General features: G+C 39.0%; 1 protein-coding gene across 6 annotated transcripts in view; it reads right to left on the bottom strand.

Annotated features, from left to right (window-relative positions):
- Positions 1-204: 204 nt before the first annotated feature.
- Positions 205-15840, bottom strand: part of FAP (fibroblast activation protein alpha) — a 71123-nt gene continuing 55487 nt past the window's right edge. For 5 of the 6 annotated variants that reach the window (XM_022569892.2, XM_089916756.1, XM_089916757.1 and 2 more), the window contains 6 exons: positions 11480-11534; positions 4049-4148; positions 2940-3004; positions 2366-2438; positions 2030-2103; positions 205-606 (listed from right to left, as the gene is read on the bottom strand). In XM_022569892.2, coding sequence (XP_022425600.2) covers positions 505-606; positions 2030-2103; positions 2366-2438; positions 2940-3004; positions 4049-4148; positions 11480-11534 — 469 coding nt within the window. In that variant the 3' untranslated portion in view covers positions 205-504. Of the gene's footprint in view, positions 607-2029; positions 2104-2365; positions 2439-2939; positions 3005-4048; positions 4149-11479; positions 11535-13897; positions 13939-15840 lie in introns of those variants that run through there. The other variant, XM_089916755.1, reaches the window with a different exon arrangement.

The raw sequence follows: 15840 nt of genomic DNA, 5'->3' as shown, positions 1-15840 counted from the left end.
GCCAACCTGGTTTCTGAACAATGCTTTTGCACACTCTGAGCTGTGTGTTCCAGCATTTGGAGCTCTAATTACAAAAATCCAAAACTGCTTCTAGATTCTTCTCCTTCATGACCACCCTAATATTATTCAAGCACTTGCCTAACATAAGCATTTCTTTCTCTGATAGAAACCGGAACCTGAAATTAATGCACACTGAGAAAATCATAGCATTTTAACTTCTGACTTTATTCTTTTTCCCCTCAAACGAACAGGTGATAAAACACTGTCTGTGTCCAAAGCAAAAGGTATGGCCTCCTTTTCTCTTCTTTCACAGAGTGCCAGAAAATGTAAACAATATTTAGGTTGAACTTCTGAGTCCTCTGAATTTTCTGTCAGCCTTCAGAACAACATTCGTTTGTTTGTTTACACCAACATTTAACAGCATAAAGAGTAAAACAAGCAAACAGTCTGAGGCATTTATAGGAAGTGTTCAGATTGTGATACAGTCTTGTATCTGCATCGTTTTTACTCTGACAAAGAAAAACATTGCTTTAGGAAGTGGGTCATGTGGGTGTATAAGTGCTTCGTGGACAGGCCGGATATGCCATGGTTCTGGTCTGAGTACCACTGAAACACAAAGGGAAGAAACCTGTTTTATTCCTGCAGACACAATGCATCCAGCTTTGGCTTTTTGTTCTCTCAGGACCTGATAATTTTTCTAATATTATGGCTGGAATTCTACCTAAGAACACTTGCATAAATAAAATAGGTTACGGGCAAACATTTAGAACAGGAAGATTTAAAGCCTTTTTATTAACCTTCACTACTGTTTCATATTTTTCAAACTTCTATTTTGAGATCTCGGTGGCTGAACTTCCACGGCGGCCAGCATCCTGGGTTCCAGAGCTGGGGCGTTAGGTCAGTTACTTTGCTTCTCTGGAGCTTGGTTTCCTCATTCGAAAAATGAGGGGGTTGGATTTGATTTTCTCTAAGGCTCTTTCTAGCTCAAAAATTCCATGAATCTAATTCCTATCTGTTGCAGAAAATTCACAATACATGTAACTGTAAACACCCTCCATAGGAGTTAAAAATAGTATCATTAAAAAAAAAAACAGGGAGATGGTATTACAAATTTAAACTTTATTGCTGGAGAGTTGCCAGTAAGATTATTGCTTTCACTGAATAAAGGTGGCTAGTGGTTATTGATGTAATGCTATATACTTATGAGTTGAATTTACTTTGGGAGTCACGATTTCAAAAATGGGTGAATGGGGTAAAAAAAAAGATCAGAAAAATCTCACCTCACCCTCTTTAAATTATTTTAAGAAACCAAATTTCCAAAAGATGGAGGTTTCCTTTTCTAGGTGCTTGGGCAACATAAGCAAGTGAGGGAGAATTTACGTTCCCTGAAGAGGGGAAACAATAGCCACCAGGGATTGTGTCCCTTGCTTTGGCTTTTGTCTTATTTTCCTCTCTGTTTCCATTTCCCATTCTTCATGCAACTGGATTTCACAGCTAGCTCATTTATTCATTTACTCAGTAAAAGTATGACCTTCTGTGATGGGCCAGCCCCACGCCAGGCACTGAGAACACAGAGCTGGAAGGATTCTCTAACTCTGCGGAACCACCTGATTTCAGGGAGCCTCTGAGGTCTCATAACATTCTGCGATTGCTTCTTACTGAATAAATAGAATCTTCTAGCTTCTTTGAGCCTCTCAGATTTTACAGGGACTCTAAGCACATAGCTACACTTAATACGTAGGACCACAGAACTATTGGATGTTTGAGCTAGAAGATCCTCTAATCTTGTGGATGCCTTTATTTTATATATGACTCAACTGGGATCAACAGAGGTGACATGGTTTGACTAGTGTCCTTCAGGGAGTTCATGAAAAATCCAAGAGTCATTTGCTAATGTTCTGTCTACTCTACCTTAACAGCCTCCTTGTCAGGTTTTAGTGTTAAAAAAAAAAAGAAGAAGAAGAAGAAGAGTCCTCCTTTTAGCTTAGGGGTCTAAGGCCATGAACATGAGTGAAACAAAATTATGTACCATTGCCTGGAAATCCACTTGTGCATTAACCAGAGCTTTAGCAATCTGTGCTGAGTTTTGAAAGTGCACATTATCTGCAACAAAGAGAGAGAGTTAAAGTGCTGTTAAATACCAGAAAGCACAGAGTGACAATGTACCGCCTGGAAATGAACACCAACAATTATCTAGTCATGCAGTTGACATTGTCAGCAGTGAGTAATCACACTCGCTTATGGAAATGTCCCTGACTCTTAGGTATTGACCCTGAGCACAGGAATAGGAGGATGCTTAATGTTTCTTAAACAAAGTGATGCTGGCTCAGTATTTTTATGTGTAAGAGTCTTGCTTAAACCTCACCATCTGCTGTTCCGTGGATGAGAAGATAGTCTACATTTCTGAAATATTCTGCTCTTGCCATCACAGTTGAATTCTGGAAAAGGGGAAAAATTAACATTTTAGTTGCTGCAAGTTCTAATAGAAAACTAGCTAAATCATTGTGCAATGGACTTAGCACCAATACTGAAATTATGTATTGCTTTGGTTGATAAATATTTAAGAGTCAGAGCAACACATTTTCATCATCATTTGCATTACTTCCATCTGATTCTTAGTTTGAAAAACTGAAAGTTTATGTGTCATATGTTACATATGAGTGAGACCTTAGGCATAAATGATGCCCGCTCAAGCTGTGTAGGAGTAGGGGCTGGGGAGGGGGATGAAGAAAAGGGAAGTTAGGGAAGGAGGATGGGGAAAGAAAAAATAGAATCCAAAAGGAGTCAATTCCTTTTTAGTGAGGTGTTTTGCAGCTGACAAAAGATCATCCTACTTGCTTTGGGGACCCAGCAAAACTGTAAACTCTGAATGACTGCTTTACAATTATTTAGCACATTTGAAATAAATTAATGACCTAAATCAAACAGAAAATGCTTACTTTATAATGCTCAAGATTATCATCCTTTGTTGGGAGGCCCATGAATCGCTCTGTGTAGATAGATGCTGTAAAACATATGAGTATATGAGTGTGTTGTTTGCATGTGATATGTGTCATTTCATTAACCAACCAGAACCCCCCACCCCCGAGTTTGATAACTGCTCTTCAATCTCCCAGATGGAGCTGCCGAGGAAGGTTCTTGCTGCCCTTTACTGTAACGCTCCACCCAAGTCATTCGCTCTGCAAGTTGCCTCAGTAGGGCTGGAGAAGCAATGCAGGAGAAGACTGTGGAAACAGGAGCAGCTAACGATAGAAAGAGCTGCTCTTAAACTTTTTCACTTCTACCCAAAGTTCTTCAGTGGGGGGAATGTTGAGCTAGGAATGACCTCATTATATTTTAAAAGAAATCACAAATGCAGCCACCTCTAGTACATTTATTGGTGTCTTAATTAATTTGGGATGGAACTTTGTCCCCCAAGTCCTCCCCCAAAACACACACGTTTTTCTCTGAATGGAGATTCCCTACAAGTCATAATTGTCTCATTTCCACCACAACACAGGGAAGAGGATCTGATGAAAGCTAATTTTCGTGCATTTATTAGAGTTATTTCCAAATAATCGTCCTGCATTGATGTTCATCATAAAAATAGGCACACACAGAAGGTGTACTTCTTGAACAAATTTTTGTTTCTTTGATTTCTAGAGCAATGTAACAGGCAGCTGCAAACTGTGGCATGGCGGTGATTTGCTTGGTCACGTCCTGACTTTCCCTAAGATGTGCTTAAAAGCTAATTCAGCTGCACCTGTGTGTGTCTGTGAAAACAGGGTTAACTCTGATTTTAAAGATTTAGTTCATCAGGGGGCACACGGTTTCTGGAAGAGAATAACTTACGTTGGGTTTTGGAAGAGTCCTTCCTCGTCTTAAAATTGCCGTGATTATTGCAACATGATTATAATGAATCATATAAACAACCTCATTTATAGATTATATTTTTCCCAGTGATGCTGGGGTGAATTTTACTGCATAATTTGTTTTCCTAGCAACCTTAAATATAGAGTAATTATGTGTTAAATGTTTTCGCAGCAATATTTATGAAATGTTTCCATACCGTAATATTCCCAGCTGGAGACTGGAGCCACTGCTATTCCACATTTGAAAAGACCACTTCCTGAAGCAAGGGCCAGCGATGAAACATACCCTCCGTAGGACTATAGAGACATTGTTACAAGTCAGTCCCAGATTGACTCTCATAAACTCTCTAAGGTATTTGTATAGCAATTCTACTCACAATAAGTGCTGATGGGAGCTGGGGAATATGGATAGGGTAGATTAAATGTCTATCTTGCACTCTTGGTAGCAAACTCCACCAGACATGACAACAATTTCAGCTTAGTCAATTACAAATACTTGGTGTGCTGATCCGAACATGGTGTGGGCAGTTTAAGAGATACTATAATTGCAATTTTTCTGCAAAATTCTTTTTTTCCCCCCTCTATGTTTTTCCAACCAGGACCTTGCTATGGCAAAAACAGGATTTTTACTTTAAAAAAATACACAAAAAAGAAGATCATTCCCCAAAAGTAAAAGCAAGATACTTCCCACAACGTGCAAAAAACTCCTGTGAGGCAGCACTAATATCTGTATATTTACTCATTTATTTTCATAACAGAACAGCAAGGGAAGGACACAAGAACCTTTTGAGTAGTTTAAGACACGGCCAGAGTCTGTGTATAAGGTAGTGTTACGTATTCTGTTTTGAGGATTTCTGGCATAGCAGCGCAAAGGAGGAAAAGCCACTGGTGTCTTAAAAAATCTTACATGTCCCCCTCCCTAACTTAATGGAAAAATAAAGTAATACAAAAGGGGATACAAATTGCAGAGTCTGGAGTAGGTTTAGCACTCATCAATTTTCTTCCCCAGGGAATTGGTAGGTGATTCAGAAATGTGACCCTCATAACAGAAGGAGATGTGTGCCTGTGTCACTTGAAAATTTGAACCTTTTCCTAAAAATGAAGAAATGAACAGAGTGTCACAGTAAAGCTCATCCCTCCCTGGAAGGCAAAATTTGTCTGTATTAACCTGCTGGGAGAGAGATGCTTCCTCTAGGAGCATGGATTAAGCAGTGTTCTGGGACACAGACCCTCCTCCCCCCTCCCCCCTCCCCGCCACCCCAAATGTGTGTGCTAGATTAGGAAGTGACTCTCAGGGCTTATTCTTGCCCCAACACAGGAACAACCTTACAAATCAAAAGAGGACAGTGCGACTCTCTAACTAAGGGTGTGCCTTGCTTTTAGGACTTTATTGCCACAAACTTCTGGGAATCATTTGCCCTCATTTGCCCTCCGGTCTGGAGAGATCCTATCATCCTTTGCTACAGAAAAGCCAGTCTTGAGAGAGGGTGAAAGAGAGAGTGGGAGGGAGAGCCCTACAGAGCAAGGGAGAGACAGGAGACAGACCTGGCGAAATCAGGCAGCAGTCAGTGGCCTGGGTCTAGTCTTAATCCGTGAAATACATGGCCTGAGGGAATAAACTAAACCATCTTGCTGAATTCAATTGTTAGAGAAAGAATGCTAACTAACTAGTTTACAGTCTTCTGTTTCCAACTCTGGGGAATCTTATTGAGGACCCTTGGCTACAAAACACAGACTAAAAGTGGCAGCTCCAATTATACCGTGGCCTCCTTTCATTATACTTGGAGGAGAACTAAAATGTGTTTTAATAGAGGAAAAATATATTTTAAAATAGAAGGAACATGTGGGTTTAAAAATCATTTTGATAAGTGAAAATTCTCTATCAGGATCAAACTTTCACTTAAAACATAAAAATAATCTGTTTTGATCAGCAGGTTAGCAACAACTATTACTGAAACAAAAGATTTCTTCTTCCTTCTTAATTTTTGGTTTAAATGAAAGTAGAGTAAGCCTGAGTCCTTTAGAAATATGATTACTGTTTATGGTTTTATTGGAAAAGTGTGATCACTGCAAATTATAATACTGGGTTCTGCTTCTCCTCTCCTATGCCCCAGAACAGAAAATAGCATGGAGTGACATTTGAAATTAAAGCATTTGCATATAGTAAAAAGGGTTTTGAACATTTCTATCCAAAATCTTAGGAATTATAAAAATATTAACTTGTATCTATTCGGTGATTAGATAATAGGGCAGTATGTAAATAAAATTGTCATGCTTTCAACATGAATACAAATTGCCTCTAGGAATTTGTAAAAGCAAACAAGCGTAGCAGCAGCACAATAAAAGAAGGTGTACTTGAAATTCTCAGGCAGCTTAGAAAAGCTGTTTCTATTGTAGAAATAAAGAGAAAAAAAACCACCCGAGCTGACTTTTTTCTGCTCTCCCATGGGTGGGGCTCCAAGGCAGAGTGGGTGGCTGCAGAAAGAAAAGAACCCACGGAGCAGATTGGCCATGAGAATTCTAGAATTTTGTCCTTTGCACTTAGATGCCTTGCCATTTTGTTTAAATGAAGGATATCTTTAAAAACATTCTTAGAAGGGCACAGAATTTTGAGGGATTTATGGAATAGTACTCTGATGGGAGCTATAATGCAGATTGGAACATTTCACCTACAGACAATAATAATAACTAGCTAATGTTTGTATGGCCAAGGTCATTGCAACAGCCTTTGTGGTCCCACAGGCTCTGTGTCCTTTCTCTCCCCCCTCCCACCTCCTCTTGCTCACTGGCTCTCCTGATGTTCTTTTTTTTTTTTTTGCGGTACGCGGGCCTCTCACTGTTGTGGTCTCTCCCGTTGCGGAGCACAGGCTCCGGACGCGCAGGCCCAGCGGCCATGGCTCACGGACCCAGCCTCTCCGCGGCATGTGGGATCCTCCCGGACCGGGGCACGAACCCGTGTCCCCTGCATCGGCAGGCGGACTCTCAACCACTGCGCCACCAGGGAAGCCCTAGGGAAACCCTAGGGAAGCCCTCTTGATGTTCTTTGAACTCTCCAAGAGTCATCTAGCCCCAGGACTTCTGCAAGTGCTGCCACCCTCTGCCTGGAATTCTCTATCCTCAGAAATTGGCATGGTTCACTCCCTCCCATTTGAAGTCTTAACTCAAAAAAAAAAAAAAAAAGTCTCACCTGTCCTTCTAATCTAAAATTGCACCAATCCTGTATGATGCTCCTTGCTCCCTTCTTGCTTGGTTTTGCTTTTCTCCATCGCACTGATCATTGTTTAACATCCTGTATATGTTACTTATTTATCTTGCTTATTGCCTTTCTCCCCAACCATTCCCAACTCGATAAAGGTAGAGATTTTTGTCTGTCTGGTTAATGAATGTCTCCCTAGCACTGACAATACAATCTGAAACACAGTGGGAATAGAATAAATATTTGCTTAATATATGACTTTCCTATTAACTCATCTAACTCTCACACTGACTTGATGAGGAAATTATTGTTGCATTTCGTGATGAGGAAACTGAGGCTCAGAATAAATTTAGAGTAAGCGGTGGAGTTGAGACTCAACTGCAGGATGCCTGACGACAAGCCACTTCCTCTATATCCCTACATTAGGGCAACCTCTTTGGGAAGTTTTAAGTTCAGAGTCTAATATAGTTTCATTAGAGGTGCATTTGTCCTACTTTTACATTGTTGATCACACATAGCAATTCAAATTGCTTATAATTAGTCACTGGAAGAGAAGGGAGCTAAGATTAAATCACGAACTAATGCTTATTCAACACCACCTGGCTAGGTCTATATTAACAAAGCAAAGCCCATAAATGAGGTTGTTATTCTAATAATTTAGGCAAAACCCCTGCTGCTCTTCAATTGTCAGAATAATTGCTTCAATTTTTCTTCATATAAATTAGGGTTGTTCAACCTCAGCACTATTGACTTTTTGGGTTGGATAATTCTTTTTTGTTGGGTGCTGTCCTGTGCCTTGTGGGATATTTAACAGCATCTCTGGCCTCTACCCACTAGACGCTAGTAGCACTCCCCTAGTTCTGACAACCAACGACGTCTCCAGACATTGCCAAATGTCCCCTAAGGGACAAAATTGCCCAGGTCAGAACGACTGTCATAACAGACACTTCCTAGGCATAATGCTGTGTGCATAGTGGATGTCTAAGAGGAAGCTAAAAAACAGGCTACTGGACTTTAATTTGGTGCCAGAAAAATGAAAGTGTAAGATAAAAATGCCTTCTCTCCCCTTCTTAATCTGGATAATGGAGGGAAATGTAAGATTTGCAACTTATTGACCAATTGACCAAAGAAAAAAATTGCATGGCTAGCTTTAGAGTATTTCTCAGACCACTAAGGTAGCTAATACTTCGTAGAAACAGGTACTTATGGAACACAGTGATAGCTAAACAAACCCACATGGTCATTCTCAACGTCTTTCTCTTTCCCTTCTCCAATTTCCCATAGGTGTCTGCTTATTATACTATAAAACAGCACTCAGAGCTATGACCTATTCCTGTCCCCTTCTTCACTGCCTAAATTCAGGCCCTTGGTATTTGTTGCCCGTATTACTGCTCTCTTAGCCCTTTGGACCACTCTCTCCCCCAACATCAGGCTGCTCTTCATTCTGCAGCCAAGAGTATCTTTCTAAGGCTCCAATTCCACTCCCTACTGACTTCAAGACCACTACTAAAAGAGGCACCCATGGAATCAAATACTTTTTGGTAATACTGTATTAAACAAAATTTAACAGGATTCTTTACTATAGGGGCTATATACACTATTATATAGACTTCATAGTTTACCAAACTATTAGACCAGAGAACATTTCCCCCAAATTTCCTGATACTAACATGACACCTTTGGGGGAACATTGACTTACAGGATTAAATTCATTTTAAACAGCATCATAGATATGTGAGATGGACAATATTGTGCTAAATATTTGAGAAACAAAGTTGAAGAAAGACAAAGTCCATTCCTTGATTCTTGTGAGAGCAAACAATGCACAAACAAGATAAAGCATGGCAGTTCCTATAAAAGTAATATAAAGAGCTATTGGAGCACAAAAATTCATATCTGAGTTGGGTCTTAAAGAACAAGTAGGAATTTTGTGTTTTGGAGAGAGGAAGACATGGGGAATGGGAGAAGAGGATGGGCATTGCAGGTGTAGGGAACAGGACTGATCAACACATGGGAAAAAGGAAGCACAGACATAAAACAAATTATTCATAAAGAGTGGGGAGGGCTTCCCTGGTGGCACAGTGGTTGAGAGTCCGCCTGCCGATGCAGGGGACACGGGTTCGTGCCCTGGTCTGGGAAGATCCCACGTGCCGCGGAGCGGCTGGGCCCGTGAGCCATGGCCGCTGAGCCTGTGCGTCCGGAGCCTGTGCTCCGCAACAGGAGAGGCCACAACAGTGAGAGGCCCACGTACCGCAAAAAAAAAAAAAAAAAAAAAAAAAAAAAGAAAGAGTGGGGAGAAGTGGAGGGAGAGAGACTGGAAAAGTAGGATGCAACCAGATTGCCAAGGGCCTTGCATGCAAGGAAATGTGTTTGGGCACTAGGCTGAGGTCAACATGTAGCCCTAGAAAATATGTAAGCAAAAAGGCAACATGGCAAGAATTGTGTTTTGGAACAATAACTTCATTAGCAACATTGGAGTTTGTGAGACCAAAGCAAGGAGGCTAGTTAAGAAGCAACTGGAATAGTTAAACCTGTACCACCCAATCTATGGTCCATGTAAGTGGACCCTCAGACTCCACACTGGAGTACTGGTCAGGGGAATTGCCTGGAAACTGTTTTAACACGTTCTCCAGGTGATGCTTATGCAAGCTAAAGTTTGAGGAGCTCTGATTCAGATTACATATAAAGAAACTTGAACTAAAGCAATGTCAGTGGGGATGATGAGAATAGACTCAAATGTTTGAAGGCAGAATTGATAGAATTTACTAATCAACAGAGTATTGGTGTCAGGGAGCAGGGGAAGCTGAAAATAGCTCTGAACTTACTAATTTGGATGACTAGGTGTGTGGTGAGGTCCTTATTAAAGATGAAGACTTGTTTAAAAGTAGACTGTAATACGTTTAACTTGGGCAAGTTAAGCTTGAGGCCTCTGTAAGACATTTGGGAAATACAATCAGTAGCCATTTGAAATGTGGAGCTCAGAAGAGAGAGGAGGGGGCCTGGTGGCAGGCATCTGGCAGTCATCATCATCTTTGAAACCACATGGGTTTCCCCAAGGAAGTGAAGAACAACAAGAATGAAGACCAGACCCAGAAAAACACTGACATTTAAGGAATGGAGTGTAATGATCACAGAAACATAGAAAAATAAGAAGAGAAACATGTTACAGAGCCATGGATAAAGCTCACTCTCCTTCATGTGATGAGTGGGTTTCTTAAATCATCCCACACACATGGTTCTCTACCAAACCACTTATACCTAGAATGTTCTAGAAGTGAAGTTAAAAGGTGGCTTTCAGTTATTTCAAAGACTGAAGTAAAAGCAAAGTGAAACTGTAAGAGAAATGTTAATATTATATGTAAGTGTTCAGTTCGAAATGTGAATCTTTCAAGGATTTACTTTAGGAAATTTCATAAAAATGGATGGTAAGAAAGGTCTTATCTGAAATATTTCACTATAAAAATATTTCATTTATTTCCACCCATTTGAATTCCATTCTGTTTAGATACTTAACATTTGATAGTTTTAAGAAGGACCAAATGGCTTGAAGTAACAACTTTCCACAAATTCATAACAGCTCTTCATCTGGTCACTGAGCTGAGAGATGAGTGGAATCCTGCAGATTCCCTTCAATATTGGGTTTCATTCCCTCCATCTTGTGCAGGCCGCGCTCAGAGAAAACAGCCAAGAAAAACAACCCAAGCACAAATGGCTGCAAATTGACTTGCAAATGTACAAACTCAGACCAAAAAGTGAAACAGGAAATCTTCTTTGAAGGGTAATTATCATAATTTATAATGGGCAAATCTAAACTCTTTCCCATATTTCTCTAAACTTTCCAGTGACTTCATTGCCCATGACTGATAAACGTTGCCACTTCCTTTTAATGTGTGTTTAAAAAACCTGTGTAGCTCTTCAAACGTGGGAAATTATCTCCATGATCTATAACTAGTAATAAATAATTATTTCTCTCCAGTTAGCACAAATTAACGTTAGGTCTGGTAAAAGAATTTGATTGCAAGAAAAAAAAAAGAATCAAAACAGCTAAGATATATAATTTCAAACTTTATCTTAGCTTCATGAAAATGAAATGATGACACATAAAAGAAAAGAAATATATTAACCCTAAAATAACAAAAGAAATTAAAGTTCTGATGAATATGGTTCAGTTCAGTATACTCTAATACCAGAAATTAAGTGAAAATGTGTCAATTATGAGTTAATTTGCTATACAGGGAAGAAACTAAATGATTGAAAAAAAGGAACAAACACTTAAAGCCACCACTTTGAAGCCCAGATTATCCAAATTGACTGTTTCCATTGACAGATTAAATTATGTTGCAACATTAACATTTCATGAGAAACCTTATAAGCGAACACTTTAGAAAATGATGAACCAAATAACAGGCATAAAACATACAAAACAACTCACCCAGCCCCATATGGCTATTCTTTTTTCATCAATGAAACCCATTTCTATGAATTTTCTAAAGGAAAAGAAACAAATTTTTAGAATTTTAAGTGTGTACACATGACATTTACTTCATTACACAAGCATATTTAATCCAAAGATTTAATAGAAACGCTACATTTTCTTTGTTTAAACACTTGCATAATCAGGCTGCATTTACAAATAGTTAAAAGAACATTATCATGCTTACTGCAAGGGGTAAAAGGATCCTTTAGACTCTATGGTACATCTATTGAGTAATACTTTCAGGGCTGTAAGGCCTCCTACCCTAACTGTGCTGGTGAGTTACTTGGGACTCAGGTTAAGAGACAGGCTCATACTCAGCAAATGAGAATAGACTGAAAGGGGAAAACGTTTTTTAATGCAGTGAACAAACAAATGGTTAACTCAGGTGCTAACACTATAGCCACATGTTTTTGAATTTACTATTAAATGCACTTAAGACATTTTAAAGAAAAAAAAAGAGAGACTGGCTCATAGTAACACCAGAAGTAATAGCACCATGACTAGGACCAAATTTCCAAATCTCCAGCTTTTGGAAAAAAGGGTTTCATTATTGCTGTTTTAAAATTTATTAATTCTTATGATTTTGTTTGCTTAGATGTTAATGTAAAAGAATTTCAACCTAAAATGGGACTGAAGAATATAAATGAAAAATTGCACACGTGTGCCCTCAGGAGTGAGAGACTGATTTTCATATATGCCTGATTTCCATAAAACTGGTCATATTGAAATTTCCTTAAACGATAGGGAGTTAGTCAAGGGTTGCCTCATATCAACCTTGGGAAGTTTTGCTTATGGTTTCCAGAGGCGTGAACAAGAAATGACCCAAGTTGGGTTGGTTTCTCAAAATATGCTGAATTGAGCTTTGTTTGTAGGATGGGATTGGTTTTGTCTGCCCAGGGAGTAGTCAAAGCTGGTCTCTGTTTGTTTCGATTTTAATAGACTCTCACTGAACTCTCCCCTCTTTCATTCCCTCCCTATAGATACAGCCTTCCCCAAACCCTCAATGGATGGGCCCATAGCTTGCTACAGTTTGTGAGTCCAGAATTTCAATTCCTCTGCTATTCCTGAATAAACTCATTTTTTTTGACAATTTTGAGCTTGCCTTGTTTTAACCTTTTATTTAGGTTGACATGCATTATAATCACTGTCTCATTTTTGGTCACATCCATCCATGGAAAAACATCCATCCCTCTCCCATTTCACACTTAGGTACCCTCAGTTCATCATGGTTTGGACAATTGTATGCATCTTTCAGGATATGAACATTATTCATTCAATTTCCCTCACAGAAATTGAGGGAAATCCATTTAAAAATGAGTTTGAAAATAAATCTATCCTTAGGAGCAAGGGACCATGCTGAAAGACAACCTTCAAAAAGTCCTGGGAAGCCCTCAGAAATCTAACTACGTCATTGGTACAAAAAGAGAGTGTTTTAGGCTAATTTATTCCATGCTTCCTTGATGGCTGGTGTTCTAGAGCAATTGTGATTTATTTGGGGAGCGTTTTAATAAAAACTCAAGAAACTCTTAGAGAAGCAGAAGCAGTGGAAGAAAAAAGCAAAGTGGATGAGCCATTATAGAGGCCTGGTTGGGACAGTGAAGGAAAAGAGGGGAAGAGACAAAAGTGACACTCATGACCCCAGAAAAATACTATTTTTTTGGTTGCCTTAAGTGACGTTAATGCCCTTTCTCATTCTTCTCTGGAACTAGGACCGAGCGATTTGCATAGTTAAATAATGGAATTTCTTAAAGGGATTTCACAGCAACCATTTTGCTCGTTGCATGGATTCAAAATGCATGTTTCTGATGCATAGAGGAGTTGGGCAGATGCCCGGCACAAACAGATGGGAAGAAGCCCCGTCAGTCACAGCTTACTCGACACTGATTCTGAGGGACACTGAGGGGTCTACAGGGGAGAAACGCAGTAGCAAACGGAAAGTTGCTACCTGTGTTGACGCTTGGTCACGGTAAAGTAGAGAAAACGGGCAGCAAATTGCGGCATTTCGGCAATTCTCCCACAAACTTCAAAAGCCAAGTGAAAGAAAAGAAGGTTCACTTTCTTTGTCAAAAAAATTATCTTGCTGCTAGTGCTTGAAGCCAGTTCTGAGCCATAAAATCAATCGTGATTTTATGATCTCCCAGAAGCTAGCAATCATATTGCCTTGCATTTGGGGTAAAAGCAAATAACAGGTGATACATGGGAACAGGAAATTCTTAACAGCTCCCTTCCTAAGCTTATTCCAAAAGGATGACATTTACAGGAAATGATAGTGCAATAGTTAACATGGAAATGAAACATTAACACTTACTGTGGAAGGACTAGGTTAAAGGTTAGCTAGATAATCTGAGACCAACAAACCTCTATAAAATTTACCTCCAAATTCTGAAGAGCTTCCAGGAGGGTTATCAGGGATACTGTTGACAATGTGGTTAAATCAACAAAATGTTAATAGCAAGTGAAAAAGCATTTTTTCTAATTTTGGAGGCCGGACTGGACTTTACAACTTTTTTCTCATAAAAATACCCTAAATCTAAGGTCAGTTCAAAACCTTAGTAATCAATTACTATTATTCTATTTTGGAAATGTTCTTATTGATACCATGTATAACAGTATGATATATTTTTTTCTCATATAATCCTTCTTTACTGCTAACCCTGAAGTTATATAAAATTTCAAAATTGTGGGAATGTCAAAAATGCCAAACCTACCCCAAATGAGCATATTTGATCCTATAACTACTGAAATTTTAAGGGTCTCACATATGAACCACTTGCAGAGGAGGCTGAATAAAGCAGGTCTCCGTTTTCCTTAAGCCTTGACCTCACAAGCATATCCTTTGGGGCTTTCTCTTATGTATAGTCAAAATTTGTGCGGTTGTAGGGCCTCTCTTTTTTTCCTGCTTTGCTTTGCTTGACTCTGTTTCTTGACCCTGACTAGTATTTATTGTTGTTTCCAAATATGTACTTATGATATTTTTTGGTATATAAAAAATTTAGCCAGATTGCATTTCGTAAGAGATTCCAGGGAAAAATTTCATTCTTTGAGGGGAGGTAATTTGAGGACTACCATAGAGGAATTACAATCCCAATTCCTCAAGTCAGACGTTCAGTGTCTGATTACTAAAACACTTCTCAGGAAGATATGTGATTGAATTATTTCTAGAATTTTCACTATAAGTCTATTCTTTTAGCTTTTGTTTTCTCAAAGCATAGGGTTTCAAGGCTTCCCTTTCCTTCTTGCAGAATAATGGTTTCAAGCAAAGCCAAGGCCAGTCCCAACTGGCATCTCCACTGCCGTATATGTGCTTTGCCATACAGCTGCCCCTGTTCACTAAGGTGAATACAAAAAGTTCCATCTAATAGCCGTGTTCCCTTGAGTGCATGTGGTTTATTCACTCTTCAAAAACTGTAAGTGCACTGAATGTTGAGATTGTAAATTGCACAATTTTATACAGAGTATTGTAATAGCATATACTAATATTTCATCTGTTCTTGAATGGCTGAGTCAATGAGCGAACATATGCCTGATCTATAGTAGGAAGACATTCTTCAGGTTCCATCCTAAAAATGGCTCAGAGAAGGTAAACGTAGCCAATTACCGCCTCTGGTCCATCTTCCTTTCAATTCTAAATGCCAAAGACATTTATATTATTGTGAAAATCAATAGAATTTGTGGCTTCGTGTCCTATATGTTGGACACCAGAAATAACAATTTTTTTTACGGTCTATACATGGGTTTCATGTTTAAATTTTCATTTCATCCAAGGAAAAACATTAAGAAGCTATCAGTTCTATCTGTTCTGTTTCTTAAGGTATTCCTCTTAAATTTGAATGCTGCATTTTTGGTGGTAAATAAATGCACAAAAATATAATGATGTATGATGTTAATGATGATTGTTTTTTAACCAGTGCCAAAACAAACCACTTTTTAGCTCTACCAACTTTGGAAAGTTGAATTACAAACCATAATTTACATCTCTGTCTTTTGATGTTGTCCCAGGATTACATGCCCTTGGTGTTTATTGCATGGTTTAAATACAAATAAATGTGACCTGACCCACAATGCCAAAAACAATACCATAAAGAATTAAGTCTATAATGCTGACAATTGTGTTAATATTCTTAAGGCGTACCACAGTCTTTACATGAACGATTGAATCTCAGAGTTTTTCTTTGAACTATCTTTTCTATGACTCTCTATCAGGCCGAAGACTCCCTCAAAAATGTTAAAATAGTGGAAAGGCCAAAAATCTGGATCAGTAAGAAAGATGGAGCCTCCTAGAAGTTAGGTGTGAATGATGCCTACAGATTGTATAG

Source organism: Delphinapterus leucas, chromosome 8 (genome assembly GCF_059928025.1).
Source record: "Delphinapterus leucas isolate spDelLeu-1000000601 "Yukka" chromosome 8, BTC_Dleu_Yukka2, whole genome shotgun sequence".
In the NCBI taxonomy this organism is placed as follows: Eukaryota; Metazoa; Chordata; class Mammalia; order Artiodactyla; family Monodontidae; genus Delphinapterus; species Delphinapterus leucas.
Note: the sequence above shows the minus strand (reverse complement) of the source record. Positions and strands in the feature narration are given on the sequence as shown.